The 16,094-nt window shown below is 50.1% G+C and overlaps 2 protein-coding genes across 37 annotated transcripts in view; one reads left to right on the plus strand and one right to left on the minus strand.

Annotated features, from left to right (window-relative positions):
- Wdr54 (WD repeat domain 54) overlaps positions 1–15,875 on the minus strand; it is a 34,600-nt gene extending 18,725 nt beyond the window's left edge. Inside the window, exons 1-4 of one of the 2 annotated variants that reach the window (XM_087658760.1) lie at positions 15,821–15,875; positions 12,229–12,406; positions 1,967–2,080; positions 961–1,790 (exon numbers count right to left, since the gene is read on the minus strand). The gene's annotated coding sequence lies outside the window, so the exon portion shown is untranslated. Of the gene's footprint in view, positions 1–960; positions 1,791–1,966; positions 2,081–12,228; positions 12,407–15,820 lie in introns of those variants that run through there. The other variant, XM_087658763.1, reaches the window with a different exon arrangement.
- Positions 1–16,094, plus strand: part of Dctn1 (dynactin subunit 1) — a 32,778-nt gene that overhangs the window by 5,724 nt on the left and 10,960 nt on the right. For 7 of the 35 annotated variants that reach the window (XM_087656288.1, XM_087656293.1, XM_087656289.1 and 4 more), the window contains exons 2-4: positions 9,910–10,155; positions 10,436–10,514; positions 10,677–10,711. In XM_087656288.1, coding sequence (XP_087512414.1) covers positions 9,928–10,155; positions 10,436–10,514; positions 10,677–10,711 — 342 coding nt within the window. In that variant the 5' untranslated portion in view covers positions 9,910–9,927. Of the gene's footprint in view, positions 1–7,223; positions 7,552–9,909; positions 10,156–10,435; positions 10,515–10,676; positions 10,712–11,279; positions 11,301–13,861; positions 13,880–15,125; positions 15,147–16,094 lie in introns of those variants that run through there. The other 28 variants (XM_087656270.1, XM_087656266.1, XM_087656271.1 and 25 more) reach the window with 12 other exon arrangements.

The following is a 16,094-nucleotide window of genomic DNA, read 5'->3' on the forward strand; positions in this document are numbered from 1 at the left end:
TGGATGCGAGGGAATTCTTAGCTGACAGGCCCAGTTTCCTTTCTCTGCAAGGCTGTTTGCTGAGGGTGGGTGGCCAGTGCGAGCTCCATCAGGAAAGATGCTTGGGTATGGTAAGAGAAGCTAGAAGGAGTTGATCAGAGTAAAGAGAAAGAGCCTTAGATAATCCTTGGGAGTGTGGAGGAACCTGTCTGAGCTGGAGTCCTATGTTTGCAGGCCTCCTCACCTCACAGTAATGATAGTGGCTGGCTCTTAATGAGTGCTTCACTCAGTTCTAAGTGCTTTCAGACTGTGCGTGCATGCATGCGTGTGTGTTGGCAGACAACGGAAGGGTAGGTAGATATGCTGGGGTGGCAGCTGGTGGAGGACGTGTGTGTGTGTGTGTGTGTGTGTGTGTGTGTCAGAGAGAGAGAGAGAGAGAGAGAGAGAGAGAGAGAGAGGGGAGGACAGGTGTCACTGCAGCATGGAACTCACTAGCTGTCCACTCCAGCTTTGAACTGCTAAACCCTCCTGTGGTTTCCACAAGAATCCTGTCAGCACATTGCTGCTTTATTGGAAGGAAAGTTGAAGCATACAGGGTTGTTAGGCTTAGCATTCATGTTTGATGAGTATCTATTGCAGAAATGGGAGTCGTTCTCCCAAGGCATCAGAGAAGGGAGATTAATGGGCAGGGAGGTGGGGTCTGTTGCTGCCACAGAGGAACTCTGAAATGCTAGAGTGATTCCCAGCATCGTGATTAGAAAGATGACTGGTGGCTGCTTGTCAGATATCACAGGGTAAGACAGTCACCTGAGATCGTGACCAAGAGGCGACACCTTGTTCTCATCTCCATCCTGTACCCTGTGTTACAGGATGGTTCTTAGCTCACCTGAGTTTTCCCACCTGGTGTTGTGGGTGAGCTCTGCAGGCAGAGCCTGCCTGTGGTGAGCAGAGGGAGATGCATGGATAGGGAAATAAACTCACCTTTTTTTGCTGCAGCCACTGGAGCATCTCTGTGTCCTTCCTTTTGGGGTTGCTATGGATACGCCTTTGCATGGTGTTTGAGGAGATTGATTTCCATTATGATCCAGTGATGACGTGGGTTTTAAAAAGAAAGGATGGCATGATCTGTTTCAGAGGAGTGGCTGGTGAGCTGCCCGAGCGGCAAGAGGCAGAGGCTCAGCCGAGGTGGCTGAGCCTTTGTTGGCTGCCTTGGCTTTTGCTGAAGTTGTGAAATGGTGCATCTACCTCAGTAGAGCGCAGTCTCAGTGCTCCCGGCCCACTGGGTCCTAGTGCCAGGATCTTGCTGGTTGATTTATGGGACAGAGCTAAGCTGGAAGCTGCTTGGAAACTAAACAAGTGGTACTCTGTCAGTGAGAGGGTTGCTGCTCTTCAGGACTGGATAAGAGGGAGACGGTGTAACTGCAGCCTCCTTTTCTGGATCTTAGAGGTGGACCTGGAAATCCCTGGGTACTTGCTGGAGTGAGGGCGACTTTGAGAGTGGAGAGAGCTCCAGTCAGATTGGGAGTATGCTGCAGACATTTCTGGGGATAAGGAGCTGGACAGGTGAAGAAAGCCTATTTAGGATGCTCTCCCATCTCTGTAAGGCACGTATTGGAGTAGGACCAGGACCAAAAGCTCCGTGCATGACATATTGCTGTGTTCATTTGAGCTTCTAGTCAGCGTCCCCCACGAGGGAGCAGACCTTTCCCTGTTGGACTCTGGGAGGCCGTGTGCACATTTGTTCTTCATGGGTGGTGCTTTCAGAGTCACTTTGGCTCTGTCGTCAGACTGCCTAAGTTTCAAACCAGCCCCTGCTTGGGTAGGATCAGAGAGAGTAGAAGAGAGGGTTAGCCCAGGATCAAAGTTTGGAAACATGAGACTGGAAAGTATTTGAATATTGAAGGATACTGAGGTGCTGGTAGAGACAGTATAGAAATGACAGAAGGATCCAGTAAAGTGGCTTCTCATCCTCACCTGCTCTCCTTACCTCACCTCCAGTCTGTGTATGTCCCTGTTCAGAAAATTCTCCAAGACTTCCTTAGTTACCAGATACTGAGTACTCCGTCCACTATTGTAGATAGCTTAGCAGTATTCAATATTGCTGAGGAGGAAAATGGATTAGAAATCAGGGACTGTCTTTCTGCTTAGGGAACGTGCAGAGTCCAGGACCAGGGATGCTGTCAGGAGCCCAGGAATCCTGTGGCAAGAGCATGCTTCTGTATAGCTCTATAGCTCGGCTTGTGTCAGACTCGGGCTCAGCGTCACTTATGGGTGGAAGTAATACACTAATCATAGTGTGCATGCGTGCGTGCATGCGTGGGTGTGTGCATACTCCAGAGGCCAACATCAGAATGTCTCCTTAATCAGAATGCCCTCCACCCTCAGTTAGGCTGGGTGCCCAGCAAGCTCCAGATCTGTCTGCCTTCACCTCCAACACTACTTTACAGATGCGCACAGCCATGCCCAGGTCTTGTGTGGGTTCTGGGGATCTGAGCTCAGCCCATCATGCTTGCACAGCAAGCACTAATTACTGAGCCATCTCCCAGCCCCCCTTTCTGGTTTTTGTTGGCAATATTTTAAACTTTTCTTGACAGGATTGGGCATGGGACTTGGGGCTATCACATGCTAAGCAAGTGTTCCAGTGAACCTATACTGCTTAAAATACTTTATTTTGGAATAACTAGTATATTTAAATATAAGTGTAAGGAAAAACAATGAAAAACTGGCCCGATGGCTCAGGTTTGTAGTCCTAGCTACTTGAGAGATTGAGGTAGGCAGATTATAACTTCAAGGCCTGCCTGGGCAGCTTTTTGAGATTTTTGTCTCCAAATGAATAGCACAAGACCTGGAAGATGGATCTGTTGGCAAAATGCTCGTCATGCAAGAATAGCAACCTAGGTGTGATTCCCCAGGACCCATGTAATCCAGTAATGGAGAGGGAGACAGGAGGATTCCGGAACTTACTGGCTAGTTCTTCTACCTAGAATTGGCAGCCTCCAGGTTCAGCCTGAGAGTTTGGAGAGTAACTGAGGAAGAAGCCTGATACTGACTTCTTGCCTCCATATTCCTCCAAAAATACCCACAAATAAAGAAATAAAAAGTTTTAAAAAGGGCTAAATATGTACAGTGCTTACCTAATGTGCACATGAGATTGACAGTTCAGTTTGCAGCAAAACACACACACACACACACACTCATGCACGCAGACACATGCACACAGGCACACACACATATATTCACACTCATGCCCAGAATAATAGAGATGACACATCCCTTTCCCAAACCCCTTGTTTAATGACTGTAAAGCTGTGGCCGTGTCTCAGAAGGACACGGACACTGTTGCAGTGACTGAGTGGTTCCATCACAGATCCCTCGTGTTGTCTTTATAGTCCTGCCTCCTTTCCCCTCATCCTTAACTGCTGTTAAGCACTCACCTCACGCAGGTCCACGTGGGAACAGATGACAAACACATTTTAGTGTGCATGGTTAAATTTGCTCTAGAAAGGCCCAAAGAACACCCCTAGTTTCCCTTTAATGTTTAGGTCCTCATTCTTTTTTCTGTGTTTTAAAAAATGCTTTTATGTATACACAGTGTGTGTGTGTGTGTGTGTGTGTGTGTGTGTGTGTGTGTGTGTGGTGGGTGTCTGAGGAGGCCAGAAGAGTCAGATCTGGAGCTGGAGTTATAGGTGGTTATGAGCCTTCCAGTGTAGATTCTGGAACCAACTCAGGTCTTCATTGATAGCAGCAAACATCCTGTGTGGCCCCTCATTTGCTAACCTTACATTCATTTATTGCAGCTTTGGAGTTTCTGCTGTGAGCCGGTCATCACTGATGTGTGGGTACACTGCCACAGAAGCACCTACACCTGACTGGGCACAGTTTGTGCCAGGCATTGCTACAGATCCTTTGCTTAAATCGTAACACCTTTTAGGGGTTGGGGCGTTGATGCTATGAGCTAGTCTCTCTCTGTACTCCAGTGTCTAGTATGGCTTGCTCTCCAGCTCCTGGCTGGTTTTCCTTATTCTTTGTAACATCCATGCGAGATAGAGAATGCCTTTTTGTGTGGATTGTGTTACCGTGGCTCAGTAAGTTAAACATCTTGCCCAGAGTCCCGCAGGTGAGGAAATATGAGAACAGAGCTGTGTCCAGGGCCGTATGTGAAGCCCATGCCAGCCTGCTGTCCCCTAGTGTTGCATCTGGCACAAGGCCTCCTCAGACTCCTTTGCTCTGGCTCTGGCTCTGTCTCCCTTCTCAACCATGCTCACCCTGCAGCACGCTCTTTGCTGTGATGCTGCCTGTCCTTGCATGTCACTCCTGTGTCCTCTCTACCCTGCATGTCTGCTCTTCCTAAAGCAGTCTCACTATGCCATCCCACAGCTCAGTCCATCTGTCCCTGCCTGATGTTAAACTCCCTGCCTACCCTTCTCACTTCCTTGTGCACCCCAGCATGTCTGTTTATTGAGTACCTGACTCCCTGCACTGAGAGGTTGTGGACTTTCCGGCAGAAGACTTTAGAATTTGACCCAAGAACCCAAGCAGATACCTTATACCCCTGTCCATCATGTGTCATAACTTACAGGGCTTCTGTGTAGCCCCAAACCAAACAGAATGCTCCAGAACTCAAGGCACAGTCAGGTGCACTCCCCACCCCACTTCACCTTTCTCCTGTGTAATATTTATTGTCTATACAGTTTATGTATATCTAGTATCATGCCAGGTAGCACTTCTTTGGAATTCTATAGTTTTCCTACTCCTGAATGTGCTTTCTCTCCTTGAGTCTTCTAACACTAAGGAGATGTGTCAGATACTCCCATTTGGTAGAATGAACAGCTCTCAAGGAGGAACGCACATTCACGCGCCATGTGCCCAGAGCAGTGAGGCTGCTCTTACAACCGGGTTCTCATTGTGTTACCCTGGCAGGCCTGGGACTCCCAGTCCTCCTGCCCCTGAGTGCTGGGACTGCAGGTTGATGCTCTTTGGGTGTTTTGCAGTAGTGCAGTTCAGAGCCTGACCTTGGAAGCCTGGAGATAAGCGAGGGACAGTGAGGGACAGTAGGGGCAGTAAGGGGCAGTGAGGGGAAGTGAGGGGCAATGGGACGTACCGAGAGTCCGGGAGCAGGTTTGTGCTTTCCTGTGTAGCTTCAGGGAAAATGGGTCTCTAAGCCTCAGTTTCCTTGTCGGGATCATCCCTGGCCTGCCTCTGGGTTATTGTGATATAACCCAGTATGGTGATGTGGTGTTCATAGCTAGTTTTTATTTGAGCACTTATATTTACAATACAGATAACTGTCCTAAATGTTTTTATTTAAGCAGACGTGTGCGTTTGTGTAATCATTTATTGGCAAATTTAAGGATTTGTTTTTCATTATGTGTATGGCTGTGTGACTGAGTGTGGACCGTACACAGTGTGCATGGGGAAGTCAGAGGAGTCAGATTCCCCAGAGCCACCTGATGTGGGTGCTAGGAACCAAACCCAGATAGGTCCTCAGTGAGAGCAGGACATACTCCTAACAGCGTAGCCATCTCTCTAGTCCTTATTTTTATTTTTAAAAAGGATTTATTTTATTTTAAAGTGTGTGGTGTGTGTGTGTGTACATAAATAGAGGTTCTTACAGCAGCCAGAGGCATCACATCTTGAGCTAGAGTTACATGTGGTTGTGAGTAGCACAGCATGGCTCATGGTAACCATGGTAACCATGGTACCAGGGTAAACTCAGGTCCTCAGCAAGAAGAGCAAGATCCTTTAGCCACTGAGCCATCTCTTCAACCCCTGTCCTAAATATTTTAATTTTTAAAGTTTTATCTTACATATATTTGTATCATGTATGTACCAAGCCCTTGGAGGTCAGAGAAGGGTATTAGATCCCCTAGGGCTGGAATTTAAGGACAGTTGTGGACCTCTGTGTGGGTGCTGGAATGAACCTATGTTTCCTGCAAAAGCAGCTAGTGCTCTTAATTGCTGAGCCATCTCTCTAGCTCCAACTTCCGTTCTACCCACTGAGCAATCTGCTGAGCTTTTTTTTTTTTTTTTTCTTTTTCTGTTTTTCGGAGCTGGGGACCGAACCCAGGGCCTTGCGTTTTCTAGGCAAGCGCTCTACCACTGAGCTAAATCCCTAACCCCTCTGAGTGATGTTTTGAAGTGTGTTCTGTAGATTGTAGATACTCTGAGTGGGTTTAGTATGGTCGTCTGGGCAGGGGTGGATAAGGAAGGGAGAGCAACCTGGAGACTGCAGGGAAGCAGAGAGGTAGGTCCTGATGGTTCTGGGCAGATATGAAGATACAGAGAATGTTTTGATTAAGAGTTAACCTAGCATATAAAGTGACTGGCTTCATTATGGCGTTTTTACAGGTGGTCACCACCTTCTTGCAGAACTGCAGTCTTGTCAGTGAAGGAAGACAAGTATGTTCAGGGATCTAGGTCCACATCACAGCCAGGGGGCCCAGTGGTTAGTCCCCAGGCCAACTTTGCTAAGGAATCAGACCCTAGTCTTTGATCTGTGAATAATAAATGAGGTAGCATGTGAAAATCTCTCTTACTACTAGAATAAGTAGTTTCATTAAATTAACACCATTTGTTTTTAAATTATGAAGGCACTATAACATAGCTAAGGAATTTTGTGAGGTATAGAACTATAAAAAATAAGTTAGCTTGTTGGGTCCGATGTTAGAAGACAAGGTCAAGGATATAAGAGATGAGGACTTGGTCCAAGGGAACAGTGAGGCCTTAGCTTTAGAAAACTGTCTTCAATAATCCGTTGAATGTGACATCTTGGGATCTGAGCCTGGCCTGACACAACAAGCAGAGGAGAGACAGAGTGACTATGGGGACCTCTGACGTTGCAGGAGTGAAGAGCTGGGACACTTCCTGGCTTTCTCTGTGTGAGCATGCTTCTATTTCTGCCCTTCTGTACTGTTTATCTGGCCAGGGTAAGGTGGAAGTTCAGACCCTGGTCATGGAGGATTGGACCTGGGTCCAGATCTCTCTTTGGTAGGGTGACACAGAACAACAACAGAAGGGGCTGGGAGTCCTTGTGAAGGCTGTAAGCAGCTGATCATTTTGAAGTGGCCCTTGATGCTTGGGGCCTGCTGAAGCCTCACTTTCTGGGGCTGGGGACAGTGACAGTGAAGGGCACAGGTGGGAAAGAAGTGTCAGGGCTCCAGAGCCCTGCGCTCCAGTGCTGAGGATTTTTTGACAACCCATCCTTGGGTTCAGGTGAAGGAGGGGAGCACTAGGACCCAGAGGCCAGCACGCTTCCTGACAGTCTAGAGCAGCACTAGCGCAGAGTGAGACTCATCAGCTGGCGAGCGGGGCTCAGTGTCTCTGGGTTCAGGAATCCTTGGGCAGTAGAAGGGACTTACTCCTCAGCCCCATCACTGCCCCTACCCCTCCCGAGGGAGGCCCATGGATGGAGGGAGGTCCGTTGCTGACGGCTTCTGAGCCGGTCCATGCAGGCCCATCACCCTGACCCCTCCTGCCTAGGTTTCTGCCTTTCTCTGTCTTTGGCTAGCTGGGGGAGGGGGTAGAGTCCGGGTGAGCAACATGGCCCAGAGCAAGAGGCACATGTACAATCGGGTAAGTGGCCCCAGTCAATATGGGATGGCCCTGGGAGGGCTGCTGGAACAGGCCTGGTGCCTGTGGACATCACTTGTGTGGGGGCTGGGGAGGCAGGTTGGCTCTCAGCTGAGGTACTCACACACTGGGCTTCTGAGGAGCCTTCAGGGCCCTGACAGTGGCAGGCTGGACAGGCTACCCCACCCACCCACCCACCCACCCAGTTGGGTCCTAACTGGGACCCAACCAGACTTGACCTCTGACTACAGCTGGCTCTGAGGCTTGGGATTGCTGAGGGGTCCAGTCTGTCTTTAACTGGCCTGTGGGTCAGAAGGCCTTGCTGTGAGGCCCTTTTCAGATGCCCTGGTCTGCCTCTGCTCTCTCCTATGTAAGATTAGATTTGCGTCTACAGTTAGAGCCACCTGATTCTGAGAGGCGTGTTGGGAGGTGTGGGAGGGTCTTTCTGAGTTTGTGTCCAGCCTTCCTATCATTGGCAGCTTCCTTTATTGTCAGGCCCATGAGATTTTCATTGTCCCTGGTATGGTTTGAGGTCCCCATATCCTTAGGAGCTCTGCCTTACCTTACTGGTGGGGCTCGGTGAGGAAAGGGGCTAGAGGGTGACAGCTCGCAAGGGTTTGACTTCCCAGGCTTGGGCAGGACTCCTTTCTGAAGCTAACTGTGCCGTGTGTGTTTGTATGTGTGTGTGTGTGTGTGTGTGTGTGTGTGTGTGTGTGTGTGTGTGTTTGGGGGGAGTAATAGGAAGGAGCCCCCTGGAGTCTTTAGGCCCATTGGGGGGTCACATTTTCTTGCCTTATTTATTTGCTGTAATCTCTCTGGTTCATGGAGCAGCTATTGCTAAAAATGGCTTAGGTGTGATTTTCTTCCAAATCATGGTCTGATTTGGGACCTAATTTTATGTGTTCTGTCATCACGGATATGTAAGAAGCTGGGTACAACCCAAGGACAGTGTCTTTGTACCTTTGCTTGCCCAGATGAACTACTGGTCAGGGCTTGAGGACAGTGAGGGGCTAATTTGAGGTACTTTGTTTGTTTGTACTCTTTTTTTTTTTTTTTTGTGACACCATGGCCTCCAGAGCTTGGGGGAGAGCAGACAGAGTAGGACATGGCCAGGAGGAAGGAGCTGGTGAATGGGCTGTAGTCAATAGCCCAGCAATGCCAGGTGGATATGTAGATGGACTGACATCATCAAGGCACAGTGGCGGTTGTGAGCCTGGAAAGAGGTGCAGTTCTATTCTTCTGAGAAGTCTAAGCAGATGTGCCGATTGATGCATGCCTGTGAGCCCAGCATTCAGGGGGCTGAGGCAGGAGGACTGCAAGTTCCAGACCAGCCTAGATAGTACTGACAGTCTGTCTACAATGAACAGTAACAAAAATTGTAAAAGGCACACACACAAAGAGGAGGAGGAGGAAGAAGAGGAGGAAGAAGGGTGGAGTGGGGTGGCCAGTGGAGAGGGCCACCCCTGAGCTGCTAGCTTTCTTAGGTCTGGTTCCTGGGGCTGGGTTGTGGGGATCCTGGTCTGAATTGAGTTGTTCGCTTGTTCTTGTCCTTTCCTTGGGGACAGTACACCCTAGAAGCAGCCAGATGGTGATGTTCAAAGATGTTCAAAAATTTGTTATACAATTTAAATATAAATTCTTTTTAAAAAATTCCAGTAGATTCTAGAGAATGTTAGAGTTTTGGTTTTTAAGATTGTTGTTATTGCTGGGCGATGGTGGCACACACTTTTATCCCAGCACTTGGGAGACAGAGACAGGCAGATCTCCAAATTTGAGGTCAGCCTAGTCTACAGAGTGAATTCCAAGACAGCCAGGACTACACAGTGAAATCCTGTCTCTAAAAAACAAACAACAACAATAAAAGGACTGTTTTTATTGTTCATTTTTGTTACTATTTTTCCCTAGAGGTTTGTCTTACTGTAGGCTGACTTGGAGCTCATCATGTAGCCCAGGCTGGCCTCAAGCTCTTGGTAATCCTCCTTGGTAATCTTGGTAAGTCTAAGCTGCCCAAGTGCTGGAATCCCATATGTGCTCTATCAAAACAAGCTTTTTAAAGATTTCTTGAAACAAGGTCTCATTATATTGCCTAGGCTGGCTTTTAGCTTATATATAGCCTGGATTGGCCTCAAACTCATGGCTAGCCTCCTGATTCTGCCACCCAGGTGTTGAAATCCTAGGTGTATGCCATTCTGCCTGGCTTTGGCAAAGTTTTGGACATGTCACTGATGTTTTCAGAGGAGAGTTTGTGGGCTCACTTTGCCCTGAGAATGGAGTTTAAAGATATGACTTGTGGTAGTTTCTCAGTCCAGGGTCCCATCTAGAGCCTCTGACTGACCATGCTGGTGTATGGCTTATTTGCAGACGCCCAGTGGCAGCAGGATGAGTACGGAGGCAAGCGCCCGGCCCCTGCGGGTCGGCTCCCGTGTGGAGGTGATTGGGAAGGGCCACCGTGGTACTGTGGCCTATGTTGGAGCTACACTCTTTGCCACTGGCAAGTGGGTGGGCGTGATCCTGGATGAAGCAAAAGGCAAGAACGATGGTACCGTTCAGGGAAGGAAGTATTTCACATGCGATGAAGGCCACGGCATCTTTGTACGCCAATCCCAGGTAATTCACCATGTGAACCTGTGCACGTTGTACACATGTGGTGCTTGTGTGTGCGCAGTGCCTGTGTGTGTGTGAGTGCGAGTGCACTCACACGAACATCTGTCGCTTGTGCTGCTAGTGTGTCCTTTTCCCTAAGTGGAATGAGAGGCTGTGGTTGGGAGAAAGGCAAGATCAAGTCTAGGGGAAGTACTCTGTATCCCAGCCTGCTCAGGAGCTCAGGAGGGACCCATGTTATAGGCATTCTTAACCTGACTGCTTTGAGTATGTTCTTTGGTCTCAGATCCAAGTATTTGAAGATGGAGCAGATACTACTTCCCCAGAGACTCCTGATTCTTCTGCTTCAAAGATCCTCAAGAGAGGTACTAGTTACATACTGACTTTGTATCTTCACATCCAAGTTTCCCACCCTTCTAATAACAGGGTGTCTGCTCTATTTCCTTCTATCCTTTCCATCCCATTCAGAGGGTTCTTACCCCTTCCCCTTTGGATAAATATATTTTGTTGTTGTTTGCTTTCTACAGAGGGAGCTGATGCAGCTGCAAAGACCAGCAAACTGGTGAGTGGTTTGACAGTGTAAGGGAGGAACACAGGGAGGGAGGAAGCCCAGGGCTGAGTAGGTGGAGGCCGTAGATGGGTCTGGGTTGAGTTAGACTTGTAGTCGACTAACTTCCCCTAGAAGGACACATTCTGGGTATGAATTGCTACATTAGGACTAGAATATAGGTAGTAGAGAAACTGTTAGAATCTAGACATTTCAGGTCAAATAGGATTGAGCTGAGGGGGGATTGGAAGGACAGGCCTAAACCCAAGAGTGTAGCCAGCTTTCTACCTTCTGGTATCCAAAGATGCCAAGACAAGATGGTGTAAGGGCAGATAAGGTGCGGTGTGGAGGGAGAAGCAGATCTTTTGTTCACAAGTGTTGTAAGATGCATGCAGAGGCCCTTTCCAGCTCCCTTTGCCTCTTCTGCAGAGGGACCCTTGAGGAACCCCTTCTATGCCCAGGGCTTGATGCTTACCTAACCTCCCTCGAGTGTGTTCACCTGAGTTGACGTTAACACTTATGCACAGGATGTCTGTCAGGCCAGTCTGTTCTCTAACTCTGACCTTTCCTGCTCCTCACGCAGCGGGGACTGAAGCCTAAGAAGGTGGTGTGTTTACTGTTGTGTCTGGCTGGGTGGGTGGGCTGTGAGCTCCTCCCACTCTCTTGCATGCTCCTCACCCCAACTGCTGCATGCATGTGTGTGTAACCATGGGGCTGGGCTGGCCAGAGGAAATGGCAGTTTGTCTTCTATCAGGTTGGGGGACCAGTCCAAAGCAGCACTCCGCTCGTTAGAGACAGACAGTTCTTCCATGCTCAAGACCCCCAGTTAGAGACTCCAGGTGCTCGGTAGCAAGTCACAGCTCAGTTGCTTTACAGGGCCTTCCCACTTAGCCAGGCTTGGCGGTGGAGGGAGGGCATCCTACAGCACTGGAGCTGAGGAAAGTGTGGTACAATGGTTGTGTAAGGAGGGGGTCAGGATGTTGCCTGCCTGCCGTTGAATCAGTGCTGTCATAAACGCCCAGCTTACCCTGCCCAATGGCTTTCACTGCCCCCCTCGACTAGTGTTTGCCCAAGGAGACTCATTCCTCCTTCCCCAGGATCTTGTCTGTTCCACCCCCTTGCTTCCACAGACTTTTCTTTAGGTCTTTTGAGAGGGTCTTACATTGTAGCTCAGGCTAGTCCAGAATTCACTATGTAGACCAGGCTAGCCTAGAATCTGTGGCAGTCCTCCTGCTTCAGCCTTAGTGCTGGAATTACAGGTGGGCCCATCATGCCCACCTCCTCTCCATGGACTTTTAAACACTTAAATTGCTGCCATGACCACTTCCTTACACCAGCCGTTGCCTTGGGCCTCTGCACTAGTTCGTCCTGCCCTGCATGTACCTGTCTGAGCCATGTGTGCAGTACTGTGAGCCCTTTGTTGCCAGCCTGTCTCAGGCCTTCCAGATGTCGCATGGGAAACTTTTGGATTGGGACCATAGGAGGGGGAAAGGAAGCTCCTTGTGGGCGTGGAAAACACTTGGAAGTCTTACCATGGTAGAAGCCACAGACTAGGACTTGTTTTTGATCCTGGGTCCTGGGTCTGGATAGGAATGGGAGTGTAAGGCAGACAATGCTGCAGAGAAGCTGGGCATGTTCCAGACACACGAGGACTTGCTTCATCCCTGGAGTGTTGTGTTGTGGTTGCTGCTCCAGTTTCTCCTCCTGTCGCTAAATAGAGAAGAGCATGAAACTGCAGTGTAAGACTGGAAGAGTCCTGGCTGCAGGCTGACATGACCCTGGTAGGGGCCTGAGCAATGTCCATGTCCTGGTGAAATGTGACAGCCTGGCCTTATGCTACAGCATGTTCCCTGCTCTCTCCAGGCTTATACCCTGATGGTTCAGTCCAAGCAGAGCATTTAGCCAGGATTCCCTATCATCCCACACAGAACAGCGAGGTCCAGAACAGAAGCCTGTGTGTGTGTGTGTGTGTGTGTGTGTGTGTGTGTGTGTGTGTGTGTGTGTATTTATGCGGATGGGTGTTTTGCTTGCATGTATATACTATATCTGAACTGTGCCAATGGAGGCCACAGGAGGGTGACGGATCACTCTGGGACTGAGTTACAAAGTGATTGTGAGTCACCAAGTTGGTGCTTGGAATTGAAACAGTCCTACACAAAAGCAGCCAAGGCTCTTAACCTCTGAGCCATTAGCCCCCCAAACCAGTGTTTTGAGAGGGAGTCAGGAAAGAATGTAGGTGTCACAAAAAAATACCTACCCTTTCTAGAAAGTCCTTTAGACATAGGCTTTGATCTCTCCAGCTTGGAGAGGTGAGGGAAGAACCCAACATTATCGTTAGAGCTGTTGCTATGCCACTGTCATGTCCCAAGACTCCTTAATCACTGTGTGCCCTTCAGAGCTGGGGCTGGGTGCTGGAGGGGTGCTCTGACTGTGTTCTGAATAAGAAGCCTAAGGGTTTCGCCAGTGTGTGCAAGAGAAGTGGACATGGATGGGCTTTTCAGGGGGAGTATAACTGTGACATAGGTTGATGGAGCCGGCAGGCCCCCTGTCCCTGTCCACAAATCCCTTGGCTCCATGAGGTGCTGTTTCTGCAATGGCCCCTGGCACAGCTTTTTGGAGCAAGGTCTTAGAGGTAGAGGAGAAGAGGAGCGCCATGCCAGAACGTGGTGAAGGGACTGGGAGGAAGGGCGGCTTTGCGCAGGACTTAGTACCATCAGGAGGAGGAGGAGCCATCCGGTTCTGGGTGGTTGCTAGGTGACCTAGGACTGGTAGCTCCACCCCCATGGAGCTGAGGAGGGTGGGTGCATGACGTCAGGTGGAGCTGCTGCTGCTGCTGCTGCGGCCACTGAGACTGCCATCAGCTTAAGCTGACGACCCGGGCCAGGCAAGGCTCCGGAGCCTGCTGGAGCTCACAATCGGCCGCCGTCCTGCTGTGCACCTGCCAGGGCCTGTGTCGCCGCAGCCGCCTTTTGCCGGCCCGGAAGCTAAGGCTGCATTGTTGGGATTTGATGCACTAATCTCTGTCTCCGCCGCCTTTCCCTCCCTCCCTCCCTCCCTCCCTCCCTCCCTTCGTCTGTCTTTCCTCCCTGTGTTTGTTTGCCCTCCTCTGTCCCTCCGTCTCTTTCCTCTCCTTGCTTTCTGTGGTTTTCTGCAATGATGAGACAGGCACCGACAGCCCGAAAGGTACTCTTGCTTGCTCTGGTCCTGCTGCTGGGTTGCCAGGGCGATGGAAGCAGGCTGCTGGGGTGGGGGTGGGGGCTGATTGACTTCATCAGTCTACCTGGCTGGGGGAGGAGGGTAAGGAAGAAGGGGTGCAGGTAGGGAGAGGTGTGTGTCACTACTGTGCCCCACCCTGGACATGTATATGTTCCTTGATCTACCTGCTTTGGACTGAGTCTGTACCAGGCCTTTTACCCAATGGCCTCACAGGCTTGGGCTTCAGGCAGACCCCACTGCAGTAGGGCCTGGGAGGGTTTCCTGGGGTCAGTGCACGAAGCAGGCCTACTTACCAACCTTTGCTGGAATGACTTACAGCTTGTTCTCCCAGCATCCTGCCTCCCCGGAGCTTGGGCTAGGGAGTTTACCAAGGCAGGTTGTGGACCCTAGAATAGTTTTTGATCCACAGCTGAAGTGAATTAGCCCTGAGCAGAGGGTGGAGGTTGGCCATCTTGGACTCAGTGTCTGCTCAAGCTGAATCTTGATTTGCTAGAGCCCCAGGCACAGGCAGCAAGCCTCTGGGAGTTGGCGCTAATTGCCCCTTAGCCACTTCAGAGTAACCCAGAGGCCTCCTGGGTTGCTTTGGGAAGAGTGATTTCTGAGGGTTGCTGCCCACCCCCACTTCCTCCAGCTGGAAGGGTTACTTTGCTGAGCTGTGGGCTTTTACTAATGCAGTATTCACAGTAGTGACACCTGAGCCCTCTACCCTAGGGAGGGAGCCTGCTGCAAGGCTGGGAGGGGATCAGCCCTTTTCTGTCTTAGTGATCTGAGCTCTCATTTCTGGGTGTCTGCACTCCTGCCATGGGGCCGGATCCTAGGGTGTCCTCTCTAGAGTCTAGCACTTGAAGGAAGAGGCTGACTTGGGGAAGTCCTTGGGAGAGGTGGCTGGGTGGGGCCCCTAGGCTGGTCTCTGGAGGCCTTCTTGCCAGCTGCTGCCTTTGGTCTCCTGTGGTTCAGCCTAGAGACCAGACTTGTGGGAGCTACAGAGGTCTGAAGGGGTGAGGCCTACAAGGGTTGGGTAAAAATGAGGGTTCTTCAGGCAGCAGGAGGTGTGAGCCTGGAGCAGGGACACTGAGTCCCCATGGGAGGTAGTGGGGCAGGGTTGGTGGGCTAGCCTAGTCCATTGCTGCTTCTACTCTCATTGCTACCTCTGTCCTCCTGCCACGACTCTCTTTCCTGACTCCTCCTCTTCTGGCTCCTGTTGCCTGTCCAGACCACAACTCGACGGCCCAAGGTGAGAACAAGCAGGTCTCTGTAAGCCACTGCTGAGTGCACATATATTTCAGGCATGTGCATGTATGTGGGCATGCATGCTAGCAAGTAAATGTTGGTTGCAGTATACCAAGGGAGAAGAGGAGCTTGAGGCTGGTAATTGGACTCCCTGGGAAAGTGATTTCTAGTTCTTTTTTGTTTTTATGTATATGAGTGTTGCCTGCATGTATGTATGTCATATGTGTGCCCTCAGAGGCCAAGAGAAGGTGTCAGATATTTTGGGATATGTGAGTGCTGGGACTCAAACCTGGGTTCTTTGGAAGAGTGGCCAGTTACTCTCCTGAGGCATCTTTCCAGGCCCTACAACTTGTAATATTTGAGAGGCCATCTTAGCCAATAGATTGGGTGTGGAAGAGCAGTAAGAAGGGTTATAGCTAATCAAGACAGGCTTTGATCAGCTTGGAAGGGTGCAATTAAAAGAAGTGAGTGCTCTGGGTGCCTGGGTGAGGGGTGGGAGCATTTGTGGGTAGTCTGGTGTTCAACATTACTGGGGCAGCACTGTCTACCCCAGGGTTTGTGGCTTCCTGAAAGCTGGCCAGCCCCCCCAACCCCCTCCAGCCTCAGCAGGAGCCTGGATTCTGTGACTTAGTTAGAGCTTTGTCGTGGGTGAGGAGGTAAGGGGTCAGCTCTACTTACCTTTCTTGGAGGGTAGTCTGTACAGTTTCCATCTCAGCCCAGTAACCTATAGGATCTGTTGATGTATACCAAAGCAGAGAAGACTAGGGAGGCTTACCAGGAGAGCAAGCCTGACTCCACCCTTTCGGCCCCGCCCTCTGTGAACAGGACAATTGAGAAGTCTCTAATCTGTTCTTTGCTTCTGGGAATGACATTGAGGCACTTTTTTCTGCTGGGGGAGTTGGACATGAGCCCAGCAAGCTAGGAATGGAGTATTAAGAAGTTGCTAGAATGA

Source organism: Rattus norvegicus, chromosome 4, assembly GCF_021556685.1.
Source record: "Rattus norvegicus strain SHRSP/BbbUtx chromosome 4, alternate assembly SHRSP_T2T, whole genome shotgun sequence".
Lineage (NCBI taxonomy): Eukaryota > Metazoa > Chordata > Mammalia > Rodentia > Muridae > Rattus > Rattus norvegicus.